The sequence below is a fragment of the Peromyscus leucopus genome, chromosome 14, assembly GCF_004664715.2.
Source record: "Peromyscus leucopus breed LL Stock chromosome 14, UCI_PerLeu_2.1, whole genome shotgun sequence".
Classification (NCBI taxonomy): domain Eukaryota; kingdom Metazoa; phylum Chordata; class Mammalia; order Rodentia; family Cricetidae; genus Peromyscus; species Peromyscus leucopus.
In genome coordinates this window covers 88887523-88903938 of record NC_051075.1, presented here as the reverse complement: position 1 = coordinate 88903938, position 16416 = coordinate 88887523, and the positions used below count along the sequence as shown (strand labels likewise).

Genomic DNA, 16416 nt, shown 5'->3' with positions numbered 1-16416 from the left:
GAAACCTCTGAAATAAATAACTCTTGAGAGAGAGAGAGAGAGAGAGAGAGAGAGAGAGAGAGAGAGAGAGAGAGATGGTAGATTGAAAATAGAATTCATTCAAATTCATGTTATGTAAACGTAGTAACAAAAGTATGTCAAGGTTAAGAACCTGGATTCTCAAATCACATGGCACTGAACTCAGATACTTCCTTACCATCTATTAATACAACATGGGTGACAGGGAGAACAGATAAGGTAGTGAAAGAATGAAGAACAGCATCTGACATTTAGCAAATCCTCAAAATCTGTTTATACCCTAGGTAGAGAAAACTGTTACTAAATAAATGTTGTCGATAAACCCCACTATTTTAATAAGAGGTGATAGATACACCTCCGAAATAAAGGCAGTTTCTCCAGATCTTAAATTTAAATTTATCCAAAAATTTAAAACTATGTCAAGGGGCTGGAGAGATGGCTCAGTGGTTAAGAGCATCAGCAGCTCTTCCAGAGGTCCTGAATTCAATTCCCTGCAACCACAAGGTGGCTCATAACCATCTGTAATAGGATCTGATGCCCTCTTCTGGCGTGCAGGTGTATATGCAAATAGAGCACCATATAAATTAAATAAATAAATTTTTTTAAAAACATGTCAAAAGCTGAGAACTTTGGATATTGTCTGATGTTATTTGTACAGTAATTTTTGTAAAAGTTTACATGGGAAATCAGATTATGCTGAAATAAATTCCTATCAAGAAAATTGAAATTGTCATTTTGAAATAGATTATGAAAATTGCCATAGAGTTTGTCTTTTCATACATGTGTAATGGTTAGCCTCAATGTAATGCTTGATGTGCAAGGTCATCTGGCTAGCCGCATAAGACATTAGAAATTGAATGTCTCACTTTCCAGTCATTTCTTTTCATTTCTTCATTTATCTGTGGTGCAACTTCTTACCCATTTTTTTTTAATTAACCAAGGTAATTTTGTGATTATGTAGAGTCATTTGTATACTAAAAATGGTCCTCTCCATTTAGTAAAATGCTGGAATGTCACGTGCTTTTCTTGACCACCATCGTCTCACTCCCATCCCGTGTCCCTTTGTGTTTTGCATTGTGTTCCTTTCCATGGAAGATCATCTGCTCTGGATTACCAGGAGTTGAATGAGGATGGAGAGCTCTGGCTGGTTTATGAAGGGTTAAAACAAGCCAACAGGTTATATCTGTCTCCTCAAAGGGGATTGTTATTAACTTGTTTTCCTTACTAACAGTGGACTCACAACTTTGATGCATTGTGTCTTGTGCATTTATTGCCCTCCTGAGACAATTAGTCTCAATAAAACGTAGACTCTGCAGCCAAATACCTTCTTTAAAATTGTCTCTACTAACAGATACTGCTAAAGCTCAAGTTGATTATAGGAATACAAATTGCTTCATATAACCCACAGTGCTGTCAGGAGTGAGTGTCTAAAAATTGTGATTCTCACTAGGACAAGTTATTGGAGCATGGCCACTAGTCCTTGTTACCTGGACAGTAGCTTATTTGTGATAAGTGTCAATCTGGGATACACATTCCTGTAACAGATGTGGCCACTTTCTCATTATTGTGATGCTGCCTAAAAGTGTTGTCAGGTGCCTGATTCAGCAGTCTCTTGTGGTTATTGTGAAATCCAAAGCCAGAGAAATCAGGATAACCACCTGAGCTCAGCAATTTACTTCCAGAAAAAAACGAACAACATAGAATTAGCTGTGTCTCTCTTTAACACATTCATCTTCCCTAGTGATGTCTCTGTGTTAAAAATCTAATTCCATTTTAGTGATTATAACTTTAAAATCCTTACACTGTTAAATGGGCTATGCTTGTTTGGCTTTGTTCTAACCGTAACCATTGGCATTAACTTCCGTGATGTTGGCTAGCTTTCTTGAAATCATAACTAAAATATTTTAGTCTGCTATTAATAGTTTGCTCACAATGGCATGAGTAAGTTTTACTCAGCAGTTAATAACAAAGGAAATCAGGATTAAGTGTCTTTTTTTCATGTTAGTTAATTCTTGACTATAACTTTGCTCAAAAGCTGTATCTTGTTAGGATTCTGTTAGATATGTAAGTTCATGGGGAGAGATGACAATTTTGTCTACACACACACACTTACAGAACTACTAGACTCCATTTGGGTTAATCTATGGGTTTCCAAGTAGTTACACGCCAGCCTGTCTGTTCTTGGATAACTGGACAATATTAAAAACATGATTCTGGTTCTACCTTTGCCTGAAATTAGTAACTGTGTTTTAAAGGTCTATTTAGACCTTTAGATTGGGTGTGTGTAATCTTGCCCTTTACAATGCAGCTATTTATTTATTTATTCATTTATTTATGGCAATGATACCATCTTTGCCAACTTAAGGACAATTTCATACAATTCAAAAGAATGCCAGTGTTTCTAGCACTTGAGTTTCATAACATTGGAATCAGGAGATGCACAGATGCTAGAGTATTCGCTTTTCCTATTCCTGCAAAGGAGCAATGTAGATTCACACCCATCAGTGTGAACTTGGGGTGTTCTATCCCCTACAAACCTGTGTGGCCTCTCCGCAGGCTCTTGGAATCCCAGCTGCAGTCGCAGAAGAGGAGCCATGAGAATGAGGCCGAGGCCCTCCGTGGGGAGATCCAGAGCCTGAAGGAAGAGAACAACCGGCAACAGCAGCTGCTGGCCCAGAACCTGCAGCTGCCCCCCGAGGCCCGCATTGAGGCCAGCCTGCAGCATGAGATCACACGGCTGACCAACGAAAACCTGGTGAGCAGTGTGGTGGTGCCCCGGTCTGCTGTGTGTTGTTTTTGGACAAGCACAGCTCTTCCTTGTTGGGAAAGATGCTCTTCTGTCTCTCATAGAGACAGAAAGGGAAATATGAAGATGCTGGTAGAAATGATTCAAAGTAATGAAACTACACTCAGGCTGTTTCTCACAGCAGTCTCTTGGAGAATTGAGCCCTCACAGACCTTACCTGTAGTGTCTGGAAGAAAGTCCCCTGACTACATGCTAGGCTTTAAATACCAGAGAGATACAGCTACAAATTATTTTCCTTTGATCCCACGCATCCAGTGAGGATGCCATCCAGCCTGTCTAGCAGACAAGCCAGGGAAGGTTCTTGGTTGAACTAAGCATGGGCTATGGGTTGACACTGGACAGAGCTTCTAAAACAGGGTAGAAGGCCTAGTATTGAGGTTGGCACATTTTATTCTTTTAAGCAGAACTTGTACAATAGTAAAGAGGGTACTTTTGCTTTTCCCCTTACCAGATTCTGAATGCTGACATGGACTCCAAAGACTTTTCCTTTTTTTCTCATTCCTTTAAAATGTTTTTACCAAGAAAAAAATTATTTTCTATAATTTTTCTTTCTCCATCACATTATAACTTTGATTACATATTTGCAATTTTTTAAATCTATGTAAATTTTACAGATATACTCATTGCATAAAAATCAGTGAGATATTATAATTTCAATTTTTACATAAAATCTGTTCTTTAGTGACATGAAAAAATTAGCACCTTTTAAGATCTGTGATAAAAGCGTTTGAATCTCTCTGAAGGTCTAATTGCATTAGCGATAACTGCCAACCCAGAGTATTTTCTCTCCAGTCTGTCTTATGTGCGAAGCTCCATGGTAGGAATGTGGGGAAGAGGGTGAGGGTGTTGTCTGGGCTCTTCCAGCATGACTGAACCGTACTACTCAATGGGGAAGCCTTCTCAGTCACAAAGTGTTCTTTAAAAGTTGTGTTTTACTCTTGTTGCTTAAATATCTAACAGTGCTTTTGATGATTAAGAATTGACCAATGTGTGGAATAATATTGACTGATCACTGTGCAGATTCTTTGCTTCTGAACCATCGTCTAAACTGCTAGGTGATCTCTGAAATAGTTTTTTTTTTTCTGGGTGGTAGGCTCTCAGTTTATTCACTAAGTTAATCAAGCGTTGCCCTTCAGCCTGTCTGAACTATTAACATTCTTGGCAAATTTTGTACCTAATGCAGAAACAATCAATCCTGCACTCTAAATAGAAGACTCTAATTAGTTTGTGTTAGGCTGCCCTTTGCAGATCATTGCTTGTGCCATTACACTGACTGCTAACTCAAAGAATATTACCAAACTCAAGTGTATGGAAAGATAGGCCTTTTCAGACTACTTAGAGTTTCTCAGTCTTCCTTATGCATTTTTTAAGGATGCACTTGAGCAGAATATTAAGGCAAACGTATGTCTAGGCTTAGTGCTTCTGAAGTTTTACCTTGCATACCCCCCAGACACACATGTACTCACAACACGCCAATGCACATGGGCATGGCTTTCTTTCTCCCCTGTGCACGGGCTGCACAGGCCTCCCCCATGCTGCCCCTCGCCAGCGCCACGGTTCCCGATGGCAGTGGGGGGCTCACAGCCCTCCTGCCTTTTTTATTGTGTTGCCTCCCTTGCCCTTGCTGCTCTGCTAGTAGCTGAGCAGTGTAGCAGCTAGGGAGAAGCACAAATGAGGGAGGAGTAAAGGGCTGCGAACCGAAACGTCAGCCTTCTCTGGGTACCACGGTCCCCTGTTCTACTGACCTGCTGAATGACAGCAGCATCCTGGCCATCACCTGTCTCCACTGGTCATGCTAACTAGATCTGCAGATACGAGACTCATCTATACTAGAAAAAGCCGTGGTAATGGCAGGTGATAAATTGGAACTTGTGAGTAGATATAGTTTCATTACCTGTGTTTTAAAGTAATTTTAAGTTAATTTTACTGAGAGGTAGCATTCCCTCAAAGATACAAGAAACAAATATCCATTGTACCTGTTTTTTCAGTATTTTGAGGAATTATATGCAGATGACCCTAAGAAGTATCAATCATATCGGATTTCACTTTACAAAAGGATGATTGTATGTAAACCACAGTGCTTTTCCGTTGTCTTCTGCTACTTCTAGCCTTCTCTAACTGAAGAGCACACTGCTGCCTGCCGCTGCCTAGGAGGCCTCTTCCAGCGTCTTCACAAAACCTCTTCCCTCAACCTCAGCCTCCACAGCTCTCCTTAGCCAGTGTGCCGTCTCTTTCAGTGTCCTGTGTCCACTGTGTGGTTCGATTTTAACCCAAGGCTTACAGTGTGATGGAAGCCCAGCCCAGCACTGGAGACGTTAGCAGCTGGTCCCTTGAATCCCCAGTCTGCTGTCTGAATCCACTCTTGTGCGAGCTGGAGAATGAACCAGCGGTTTCTAACGGTGTTCTCGATAACTTAGTGACAGCCGACAGCCACCTTCACCAGCTCATGTTCCTTCTAAGCTTTCCTAGTCTGGTCCTGTCCACTTCCCTCGGAGTTCCTGAGTTTCTAACTGCCTGTCTTTACTAAATAGAGCCAGTCATCACAGATGTCTGGCCTTTGCTTTAAATGTACAGGCGCTCTCTCTCTCTCTCTCTCTCTCTCTCTCTCTCTCTCTCTCTCTCTCTCTCTCTCTCCCTCCCTCCCTCCCTCCCTCCCTCCCTCCCTCCCTCCCTCCCTCCCCCCCCTCATTTTTTTGTATTAGGCATACAAAGTTAGTCTCTTTTTTTCTTCTTTCTTTCTTTTTTTTTATTTTTTTATTTTTTGAGACATTGTTTTCTCTATTGTAGCCCTGGCTGTCCTGGAACTCACTCTGTAGATCTGACTGGACTCAAACTCATGGAGATCCACTTGCCTCTGCCTCCTGAGTGCTAGAATTAAAGCCATGGGCCATCACCTTGAGGCAGCTTCACCCCCCCACACCCCCACACCCTCCACCCCTGCCGCCAGAGACATTCTCACTATATAGCCCAGGCTGGCCTTGAATTCTCTCAGAATTCCAGGTACTTGGGTTATATGCATACATCTTTGTGCTATGTATCAGAAAGCTCTTTATCCTTTTTCTTACTTTTTTTTTGTAGTTTGGTTTGGTTTTTAAGACAGAGTCTTGCTATGTAACCCTAGTTAGCTGTGAACTCACAGAGATTCAGCCCCTGCTGCCTCCTCAGTGATGGAACCAAAGGTGTTTGCCCCAACATCTGGCTCAGCTGACCTTTAGTTCCCCAGACTTCTTTATGTTTCTTAAGCTTTAAGGCTAAGTTTAGAACTGGTAAATCAGAACAGTGCTTTACACACGGGGCGTCAGTCTTTACGGAAGTGCAGCCGTCCTCAGATCTCCCATAGAACTTCTCATGCACTCGTCAAGACTCTGCTCAGTCCCCCTTCACAAGTCACTGCGTCCGTCCGTCCGTCCGTCTGTCTGTGAGTGGCTTGGCACAGGCGTCTGTGGAAGACTTCCATCACGCTGTAAAGGGACTTCCGCCGTGTGCTCTGGCATTGCCCCTGTGTAGCTGCACCTCCCTCGTCTGCCCCGTGAGCCGGGCGGTGCTCCACCCCGAGCTCTTGTGCAGCTTTGATGTGAACTAACAGTGCTCTTGCTGCACTCTGTCTGTGCTCCCCTGCGCCTGGACCAAGCCTCTTCTGATCTCTCTGATACAATTCTCACTTTGATTTAGGATTTGATGGAACAGCTTGAGAAGCAGGATAAAACTGTCCGGAAACTGAAAAAACAACTGAAAGTCTTCGCCAAAAAAATTGGTGAACTAGAAGGTACTTAAATATATTTGTACAGTATTTGTGAAGTTTTATTTCCTGTTCAGGAGGTTTACAGGTGAATTTTCAGAGAAATAACCAAAATGACTTTTGACAATCCTGACCTGTGTGGAGTGGAAATTTCTACTTCTACATGTGGGGATAATTTTCATAGTAATATAACAGTAAGTTGCAAACAGAGAAAATTCATTTGCAAACATCTAACAAATATCTCTGATATGCCAGTATCTGCCCTAGTCAGTATAGCATGTGCTTAAGAGCAAGGATTCTAGAGACAGCTTCTTAGGTTCAAGTCCTGTCTCTCCCACTTCCTAGTCTCAGAATATTTGCAAATTGCTGAACCTCTCTATGTCTCAATTTTCCCACATTCTCACTGGGAATGATAATGTAAGAACTGAGTGAGTTCATGTAGGTGATGCATCTAGAATAGTACTAGTAAGCGCTATACACAACCTACTTGTTATTACTAGAGATATGAAAAGAAATGTGGTAGAGCTTGTCCTTAAAGAACTCATGATCTAGTAGAGAGAAAAGTGTTAATCAGAAACCATGAGTTATAATTACAAAGAAACACAATTTAAAAATATAATTATTTCTATATGAAATAGATAAGCTCCTTGAGGAAAAAAACCCAGTGTTAAACATACTAATCTTGTCTTGTGGATTAGTTTGTTAATTCAGTAAGTTTTATTGAATGCTTCCTAGGTGCTAGACACAGTTGAAGTGCTTGAGGTCTAGCTGAGAAAGACCAAGAAATGCTAACTTCATTCCAATAACCACATCACTGCTCAGGCATTTTAGAGACCTAGTTTCAAAGATGAAATGACCACAAGTGATATGCTCATCCTGGCCATCTGCCGTATTTTCTAGTTGTCATCTTTATGATTCTCATGGCACAAAGGGTAGAGAGTCCCCACCACTTGAGATAGTCAGGAGATTCTATCCGGTGGCTTCTCTATTTGCTTTGCCTCACTCCATCACATTACATCATGACTGTTCTCTTTGACTGCTGGGGTCCTGCTCAAGCCCTGCTCAGTCTTTGGGATCAAAGACACCTGTCACATCCTCAGAAGCATCCTGATCACACCATAGATCACATGACCCTGCCTCCCGTGTTTGGGTCATACTTTCTGTGGTTTTTCACTGTCATATTTTTAGCAGTTTTTCTGTTTGAATTTCTGGTCTCTGTGCTAGACCAAGAGCATTCTGAGCATGGATATCACCTCTTATTTCCTACAGTTACAAGGAACACAGTGTCTGACCTATGATAGAGCATAGTATCATGATTGTTAACTTTGAAGAAGATACTCTCTTTAATGTCCAGATATTGAAATGGTTGCTTAGATGTCAGAAAGATTACAGCCATATATTTCATATAGACCCTTAGCATTACATGACTCATATACTACATTAAAACTTTTAAAACTGCAGCAGTTGGGGAGATGTCTCTGCATATAAAGCCCCTCCCACAAAACTATAAGAACCTCATCCCCAAAACGGGCATAAAAAGTTGTCAGGCATGGCAGCTGCCTGCAACCCTAGTTTTAAAGAGGGGTCCCCAGAACAAGCTGGCTAACCAGACAAACTGAAACAGCAAGCTCTGGGTTCAGAGAGAGACCCCACCTCAATACATCAGGTAGAGATAGATGAAGGAAGATGCACAATGCAACCTCAGGCCTCCACACACACATGTGCACCCTCGTGCATGCATGCACACATGAACATGCACACACCCCATACATACAAACACAAGGAGAAAAATCTTTGGAAACTCCAGGTCTGCACACATGAGCTATGATGTTCATTGGCAGTACTTAAAAATCTAGGTTCTTTTTTCAGAGAACCTTTACACTGCACTGGGCATCATGATAAGACAGCAGAGGATTGCTATAACAACAAGGGTATCGTTTAAACTGTGCCAACATTAGTGAATATGAATATATATAAAAGCCATTGTTATTTCACATTTTAAATCAGTTTTCTTTAAAATGTATGTTTTACCAATGAGCTAAACCCTCAACCTTTGAAATGTAATTGAAGAGAGAAGTTAAAATATCTCAAGATGCTATTCATTTTTGGCATTGTCAATTAGAAATCTAACCTTTCAGTTAAACTATCCTGAAAGGCAAGCAAAAAACGTTTGTACTAGTGTGGGTTAAACAAGAAAAGACTTATTTGTTGTTAATGTAAGTCTATATTTTGAGTTAATGATTTATATCTAGAGGATAAAATGAAATAGACACAGCATGACAAGCTCTTCCACCACGTCTCTCTTCTTCTCCAGGTCTGCGTTTTACAGAAAAATGCCAGTCTCTGTGCACCAAGGCACCTCTAATAATCAAAGTTTGTTTGTTCTTTAAAAATGTTAAAGCATATTTAAACCCTTTTGCCTTAATTTAAAACAGCAAGACTCTTGCCTCTCCTGTGGGTTTTATTTAATTAAGGACACATTTTAAAAAAGCAAACTTTTTAAAAGAAAAAGTGCCAACATGTATAATTTTTAGCAGAAATTATACAGCTAACTAGAGAGTCTTTCAAAATCTGGTATACATGATGCTCTATTTTAATCCAGGAGTAGGTGTTACGTCTTGGTTTTCATTAAAAAAAAAAAAAATCCGACCTGAAAGTATTCTAGAAGGCAGTAACTGTTTTGATCCAAGACAAACAAAAGCCCAGAAACCACAGTGACTTACCCATACCCTGTCTGATATGTTCTAGTCTGGAACCTCAGCCTTCAGGTTCCTCTACTTTAGATCAAACTTTCCAGAATTTCTCTACTTGTAAGAAATTGTCTGACAACTGGTTAAACCTGAGATTAAGATCTTCGTGGTACTTTGGAGAGAAGAGGCAAAATTTTAGAGACTCTTTTGAATTGCTTTCCTTTTCCAGGAAAAAATAAAAAAGTTAAGGAGTATTTCCTTTTTTGGTGTGTGAGAATCTAAAAAATGAAACTAGAAATTGCTGCAGGTTCTAGAAGAACGCCTGGACCACAGCAGCAGGCTAAGTGACTGCTGACTCGGTCCTTCTGTGCTGCTCTGGCTGGTGATTTATACACAATGCAAATACAGTTCTCACAGAAAGTTATTTCTCAGAGGGATAGAGGTTCAAGAAGATGCCTGCAGGTTCAGTGTCTGGGGAAGGTCTCTGCTTCCCAGACGGTGTCTCATTGTGCAGCCCTCCAAAGGAGACATCATCTGTTTGCACATGACTGAAGTCAGCAGAAGAAAGGTGTTAGCCTTATGAGGGAGCCCTTCTAAACCTGATTTTAGGCATTTTCACATCAATTTGTGCTAATACTCTCTTACTAACTCTCTTGATATAGTTTGAATTCGAGATAGTGGTAAATTTGAAATCAATGCTCTTTTGCTTTTAATGACTAGGTATTGGATTCTTAGAACTAACATGTGCTTCTGCCATCCCCTTTAGAATGCTTTTCTTCTCTTTGAGAGATTTGCTTGTTTGTTTGCTTGCTTGCTTTTGAGACAGGGTCTCGTGTAGCTGAGACTGACCTGAAACTGCCTGTATAGCTGAGGCTGACCCTGTATGCTTTATCTACCTGACTGTTTCCCAAGTGCTGGGATCACAGGCATGCTCTGCCGTTCCCACCCTGTTTTTCCATTCTGCGAGCGAAAGTCTGAATCTGTTTAACTGCTTTTGGTTGCTAAAGATTCCTTAGCAAATATGCTAAATTGCATATGCTGGGGACTTTTCTGTTGTGCTATGGATACTTGATCTTATTACAAAGTAAACCTGACACAAAACCAACAAAACCCTTGCCAGCTTCTGGGTAGCTTTTTTTTTTTTGGTTTTTCGAGACAGGGTTTCTCTGTGTAGCTTTGCGCCTTTCCTGGAGCTCACTTGGTAGCCCAGGCTGGCCTCGAACTCACAGAGATCCGCCTGGCTCTGCCTCCCGAGTGCTGGGATTAAAGGCGTGTGCCACCAACGCCCGGCTCTGGGTAGCTTTTTGATGTTACTACTTGTGTATCAGGCTCTGTGGCTGTTAGAGTAGACTTACCCTGTGATGTTGCTGTTTACCCAGTTTCAACTATTCTACCTGACAAACATTTCTCTCCTTTTTTGTTTCTCCGGAAGTGGGTCAGATGGAGAACATATCTCCAGGACAGATCATTGATGAGCCTATCCGGCCAGTCAATATTCCCCGGAAAGAGAAGGATTTCCAAGGAATGCTGGAGTACAAACGGGAGGATGAGCAGAAGCTTGTTAAGAACCTGATTCTAGGCAAGTGCTTTCTGCGTGGGTAAGATCCCTTCCAGCCAGGTCAGTGCTGGAAAGGCTAGTCACTAGGTTTGAAAATGATGTCATAGTCTTTAAAATTATTTTCTTGACTGGCAAAATGGCTCAGTGGGTAATGGTGATTGCTATCAAGCCTGATGATCTGAGTTTGGTTCCAGGGACCCCTATTGTTAAAGATCGGTATCAGCTCCAGCCCCCCAAGACCAAGTTCTCAGCACAAAGGAGATTTATTTGTCCCAGAGGGACAGAGGGCAGAGAATAAGAGACAAACACAGAAGATAGAGGATGAGGGAGAAGGGGAAGGGAACAGGGGAGATGGGGAAAGGATAGTTGTCCCAGAGGGACAAAGGACTGCCTCTGGATAAAGGGGAGACAGATGTGGCCCATAGAAAAATGGCAGGTTGCCGGGCGGTGGTGGCGCATGCCTTTAATCCCAGCACTCGGGAGACAGAGCCAGGCGGATCTCTGTGAGTTCGAGGCCAGCCTGGGCTACCAAGTGAGTCCCAGGAAAGGCGCAAAGCTACACAGAGAAACCCTGTCTCGAAAAACCAAAAAAAGAAAAGAAAAATGGCAGTTTATAGGTACAAGGGGAAACCCTGTGTTAGGATGAAATGTTTGGTTTTAATCAGGCATGTTAATTAAGTGAGCCAAAGGGGGCTTTTGATTGCTGGACTTCAGTACTTTGTTAGCTGGACCTTAGTGGTCAGCCTCCTGAAGAGGAAGTGTCCAAATAAGGGACTAGACCTTGGTGGCTAGCTTTAGGAATGTAATCTAACGGTTTTTAGCAAGGCAGAGGGAATGGGGAGAAGGGCAAGCTCTGCCAGAGCCGTGCCCGCCATGCCCCAGCCTGTCAGTCCCTTGGCCTATGGTAGAAGGAGAAAGCAGAGTCCTGTAGGCTGTCCTTTGCTTCCACAAATACATTGTGTCACAGGCCCTCACACAGCACACATAAAACAAATAAAAGTTTTAAAAAATGAAGTTCTAACACTTCTGTTTTTTAGACAGTGGTCCTGTCGTGTCCATGCTTATGTTAAACTCCTGGGAGTTACCATCCAGTTTCAGCTTTCTGAGCAGCGAAGGCCATAGATGTAAGCCACTGGCAGGTCCAGCTATGAAGTTTTATGAGTCATCATTTTGTACTGCATTGTAGTGCTGTGGTAGAATCCTTACTGAGCATTCACTACCAAAGTGGAGAACATGTGTCTAGGATCCATCTGCAAGGCTCCCTTGAAGCCAAGCCTCTCAGTTCTGGCTTCATGTTAACACTAATCAGGAATGTTGGTTTGTTTTGGTTTGGCTTTGAGACAGGGTCTCATTGTATATAGCCCAAGCCAGCCTAGAACTTGATATGTAGCCAAAGCTAACCTAGAATTCACAGTACTCCAGTCTCTGACTCCCAAATACTAAAGTCTGTGTGTGCTTCCACTAAGACCAGCATATGAAGGTCGTGTTTGGGGGGGTAGGGGGAGAAAGCAAACCCAGGGCCACATGAATAGTAGACAGATACTGAGCCATATCCTCAGCCCACTTAGGAAGCTCTTTAAAAGTGTTAATAGCCCCCGACCCCAAATTAAGTCAATTGAAATTTCCAGGGCAAAGAGTTTGGCCACGTCTAGTACTGTTCTGAAAATGTCTCAGGGATTCCCAAGTGTAACCGCAGTTGGATGCCACTATTGTAAGCCATTTAGGTTTTTTAATTTCTGTTTTCATTCCCCAGAAATGTTTATGACTAACTGTATTTAGGACAACAATTCAATAATATGGAGGAAAAAATACTAAGGAAAAAATCCAAGCAAAGTACAGAAAAGATGGGATAATTGAAAAAGGAATGGAAGAGGCATTTGGAGGGGGTCTTAAGGCCTTGAGTGTGAGCCTCTAAGAAGAATGTATAGGGGAGTAAAAGAAGGAACGAACACATGAACCCCTAAGTAGTTGTGAAACTAAAGCCTTCAGCCTCTGCCGGTCTCTCCTGCCAGCTGCCATGGTGACAGCAATGGGATGGATGATCACACCTGATTTGACATTCCTCCTTCGTGGCTCTCAGCTCAGTGCTATATATAGGTTCCGAGTGCTTCAGTTTCAACATGATCTTCATTTAGCAAAAATGCTTAGGGGCTGGTGGTGGAAAGGGCGAAAGGATAGAGAGGAAAGACAGGCATACAGTTTCTATAAACTTGTCAGGAAACACTCTCTGATGCACACACCTGTTCTGTGCACAGTGGCTAAAGAGAACAAGGCACAAGGTGTGCTCCTGAAGAAAGAACATCCAAGGCAGAAAAGGTGCAAGGACGTGGGCCCTGGGTGGGAGCCATGGCACATTCAGCAAACAGCAAGGAGACTTGTTTGGAGCAGAGTGAGCTGAGCATGGGGAAGAACAGGGCTAGATGATGTGGAGCACAGTTCAGGTTTGGAATTTTATAAGCAAGCGAAGAAGCCCTTTGGAGAATTCTCAGAACAAAAGTGGTATAACCTAACATGCATTTTCTTAAGTAAATAGCTGTAGATACTTAGAAATGGTCTGGGACTAGGGGCTGAGAGGAAGCTATTCCAGCAACCCAAGAGGAGGTGATAATGTCCTCAACTGGAGAGTAGCTAGTAGAAGTAGAAGTAGTTAGATTCTGGCTGTATTTTTCAGGGAGCACTAATAGGACTGATAAATAGGGCATATGGTGTGAGAAGAGTAAGGAATTTAAAAATGATGAGGTTTGTGACCTGAGAAACTGAGGATGGAGAAGTCCGTTTGTGTGGTATATTCCATGAGGAATGGAGAACTTGGCTTGGGAGAGGCTTGATTTGACATGCCCGAGCAGAGACATCAGGAAGACAGTTGATAAACAAGACTGGACTTCAAGGGGAAAGTCAGGGCAGGATATATGAATTTTATATAGACATGTGCCCATAGTCAAAATTTCACTAATGAGCTGTTAAAATACTGTTTTGGGTTTTTGTTTTTTTTTTTTAATGACTTACTCTGAATGATTGAGCTCTTACGCAACTGTGCTTTTATCTCCCACAAAACATGCCTCACAAAGACTTTCAGGGTTATGTAATTTTGTTTCTCCTTTTTTTCTTTATTCAGAATTGAAGCCACGTGGTGTGGCTGTCAATTTGATTCCAGGGTTACCAGCATATATCTTATTTATGTGTGTGCGGCATGCTGACTACCTGAATGATGACCAGAAAGTAAGGTCATTGCTGACGTCAACAATTAACAGCATCAAAAAGGTCTTGAAGGTCAGTTCCATGTTCCACAGTGCTCATGGTTGTTAATGATGAGTCTGTGCAGAGGCACTGTGTCTTCTTTAGACTTGGACAGCTGCTATTCACAAAGCCTTTTCAGTCTTAACTACCAATTCCCGTTGCAGGAAATTTATGTAACCTTCCTGTGCTCGCTGCCTTCTCAGCACCGTGGCCAAATGCCTGACAGAGCCACTTAAAGGAGGAAGATCATTTTGAGGGCTCAGAGCTTAAGGAGGTGTAAGCCCATCTCAGAGGAGCAGGAAGCAAAGATGAATTCAGAAATGGGGCTGGACTATAATCCTCAAGGCCTGCCCCCTTTCCTCCAGCTAATCCTTATCTCTTAAGGATTCCACAGCCTCTCAGAAACCACTAGCTGTGGACCTGTGGTAAACAGGATACTGTCCACATACCTTCAGAACAGGTTCCTATCGGACAGTAATCAAGATGAATTTGATATTATTGCATTTAATTATGGAGCAAAGTAATTCTTCACAGACAGTAATAGTCTGCTTTAGGTTTTATTGGGAACAAATTTAAAATGTTTAACAGAAGACAGGCATAGTGGCATACATCTTGAGGATCTCTATGAGTTCAAGGCTAGCCTGGCTTACAAAGCAAATTCCAGGCCAGCCAGATCTACACAGTAAGACCCTGACTCAATAATAAATAAGTATTAATATAAATGTTCAAATGTCTAGTCGAAACCAATTATATACATACATGCTAATATGTGGTCCATATATGTAGAATATGATGCTGATGTTGAGATAAATGTCAAGTTCAGTAATATGTAGCTTATTATTATAAAAAGATGACTGATGTGACATTAATTTTTTTTTCAACTTTTGTTCCCCTATTCTCCAATTCATCCCACGAATTATCTTGTTACCTAAAATCCTTGTGAAAACAACATGGAGATGGTAATCAGAGAAAAAAGGCTTGGGAAAGACAGTCGCTTTAACAGTGGAGGAGAAGCCTGCTAGCTCAGTGACTCCGGAGAAACACATCTCACTTCTACCTCAGTGTTTCTGTGAGAAACTGAGATGTGCTCCAGGCACCTTGCCTTCTGATTACTCAACTTAGCAGAGCATCTAGGATGAAGATCCAGTAACTCTCTTGCATCTAAATGGGCTTTTTAAATTTTTATTGTAAAGTTCCTCCCCTCAGGGCTCAGGGAACCCTGCAGAAGAGGAGCCATCCTGGCAGTGAGCAGGTCCCTGCAGAGGAAGTAAGGAATTGAGGGGGCAGTGGAGGTGAGCCAGGCCATGGTAGTGGTGAGAATCTTGCAGCCTGACTCACTAGCAGCCAGAGTGCTTCTTTATTTATACAGAATTTAGTAAGCAGGGATACAGTCATGATGTTCCAAAACATAGATCACATCCTTTTTGGTTTTGGACATGTATTTCACTTCCTCTTGCTCATCTTTTAGTCATCCATAATAAAATGTGACAGAACAGAATTATATCCAATCATTTTCCCTCAAGTTTTGACATCATTAATAAACAGAGTTATAATTTTTACTCATTAACTCAAAACCCATTTTTTAAGAATCTGGAGGCATATAACAGCCTGTTCTCAGGCTGGTAGCTCTGGTTGCTTCAAGTACACTAGACCAAAACAAAATTTCCAAACCAGCCTGGGCATATTGCCCTGTCCCAAGCAGTATATTATTAACTCTTAATAATCAGAGTACCCAGGAAAATTTTTCAGGCTACAGCTGCTGCAGTTATTATTTAAATTATGGCATAATGCAATGTTTATATCTTTATAGAACTTGTCTCTATGTCTAACCCTGGCATTCTGTTGTTCTTGGTCACATGACACCATAGTGGCTCTGATGTGCTAACTTTGCTAAGAAAGGGGGTCCTGACATCTCATTCTCTTATCATCTTTCCACTCCATTCTTTGCTCATCAATATAAGTCTCTGTATAGAGAGAGGTAACTTCAACCAATCTAACTTTGTTGCTGTATATGTCAAGTAATTGCCTGAGTGTACAGTGGGAAGAGGCTTGCAATCTGAACTGTGGCCAACTCCTCTAGCCTACCAAATCTTGTTGACTTTTTTGAGTTTACTTTGTTTTGAATATCTTGTTCCTGCATAAGTACTGGGACAGATGTTTCAACAATGTCTCATAGCCTCATAAAGAGAGCTCTTGGCTTCCTTACATGTGTCACAACCTCCAAGGTGTAAGGAAGACCTTGAAGTAGATAAGGATATCTCCCTAAAAGCGGGAGGGGTAGTATGTTCAGAACTGTCCCAGGGAAGCTTAGAAGCAGCATTACTGGGAGAAGGCATAAATGATTCATAAGAAAATTTTCCATCAATCC

At 41.7% G+C, this 16416-nt stretch overlaps 1 protein-coding gene across 6 annotated transcripts in view; it reads left to right on the top strand.

The window, feature by feature from the left end:
* Myo5a (myosin VA) overlaps positions 1 to 16416 on the top strand; it is a 155787-nt gene that overhangs the window by 122167 nt on the left and 17204 nt on the right. For 2 of the 6 annotated variants that reach the window (XM_037210948.1, XM_037210947.1), the window contains 6 exons: positions 1114 to 1194; positions 2575 to 2773; positions 4813 to 4887; positions 6497 to 6590; positions 10686 to 10832; positions 13927 to 14081. In XM_037210948.1, coding sequence (XP_037066843.1) covers positions 1114 to 1194; positions 2575 to 2773; positions 4813 to 4887; positions 6497 to 6590; positions 10686 to 10832; positions 13927 to 14081 — 751 coding nt within the window. The remainder of the gene's footprint in view (positions 1 to 1113; positions 1195 to 2574; positions 2774 to 4812; positions 4888 to 6496; positions 6591 to 10685; positions 10833 to 13926; positions 14082 to 16416) is intronic. The other 4 variants (XM_028865129.2, XM_037210950.1, XM_037210949.1 and 1 more) reach the window with 3 other exon arrangements.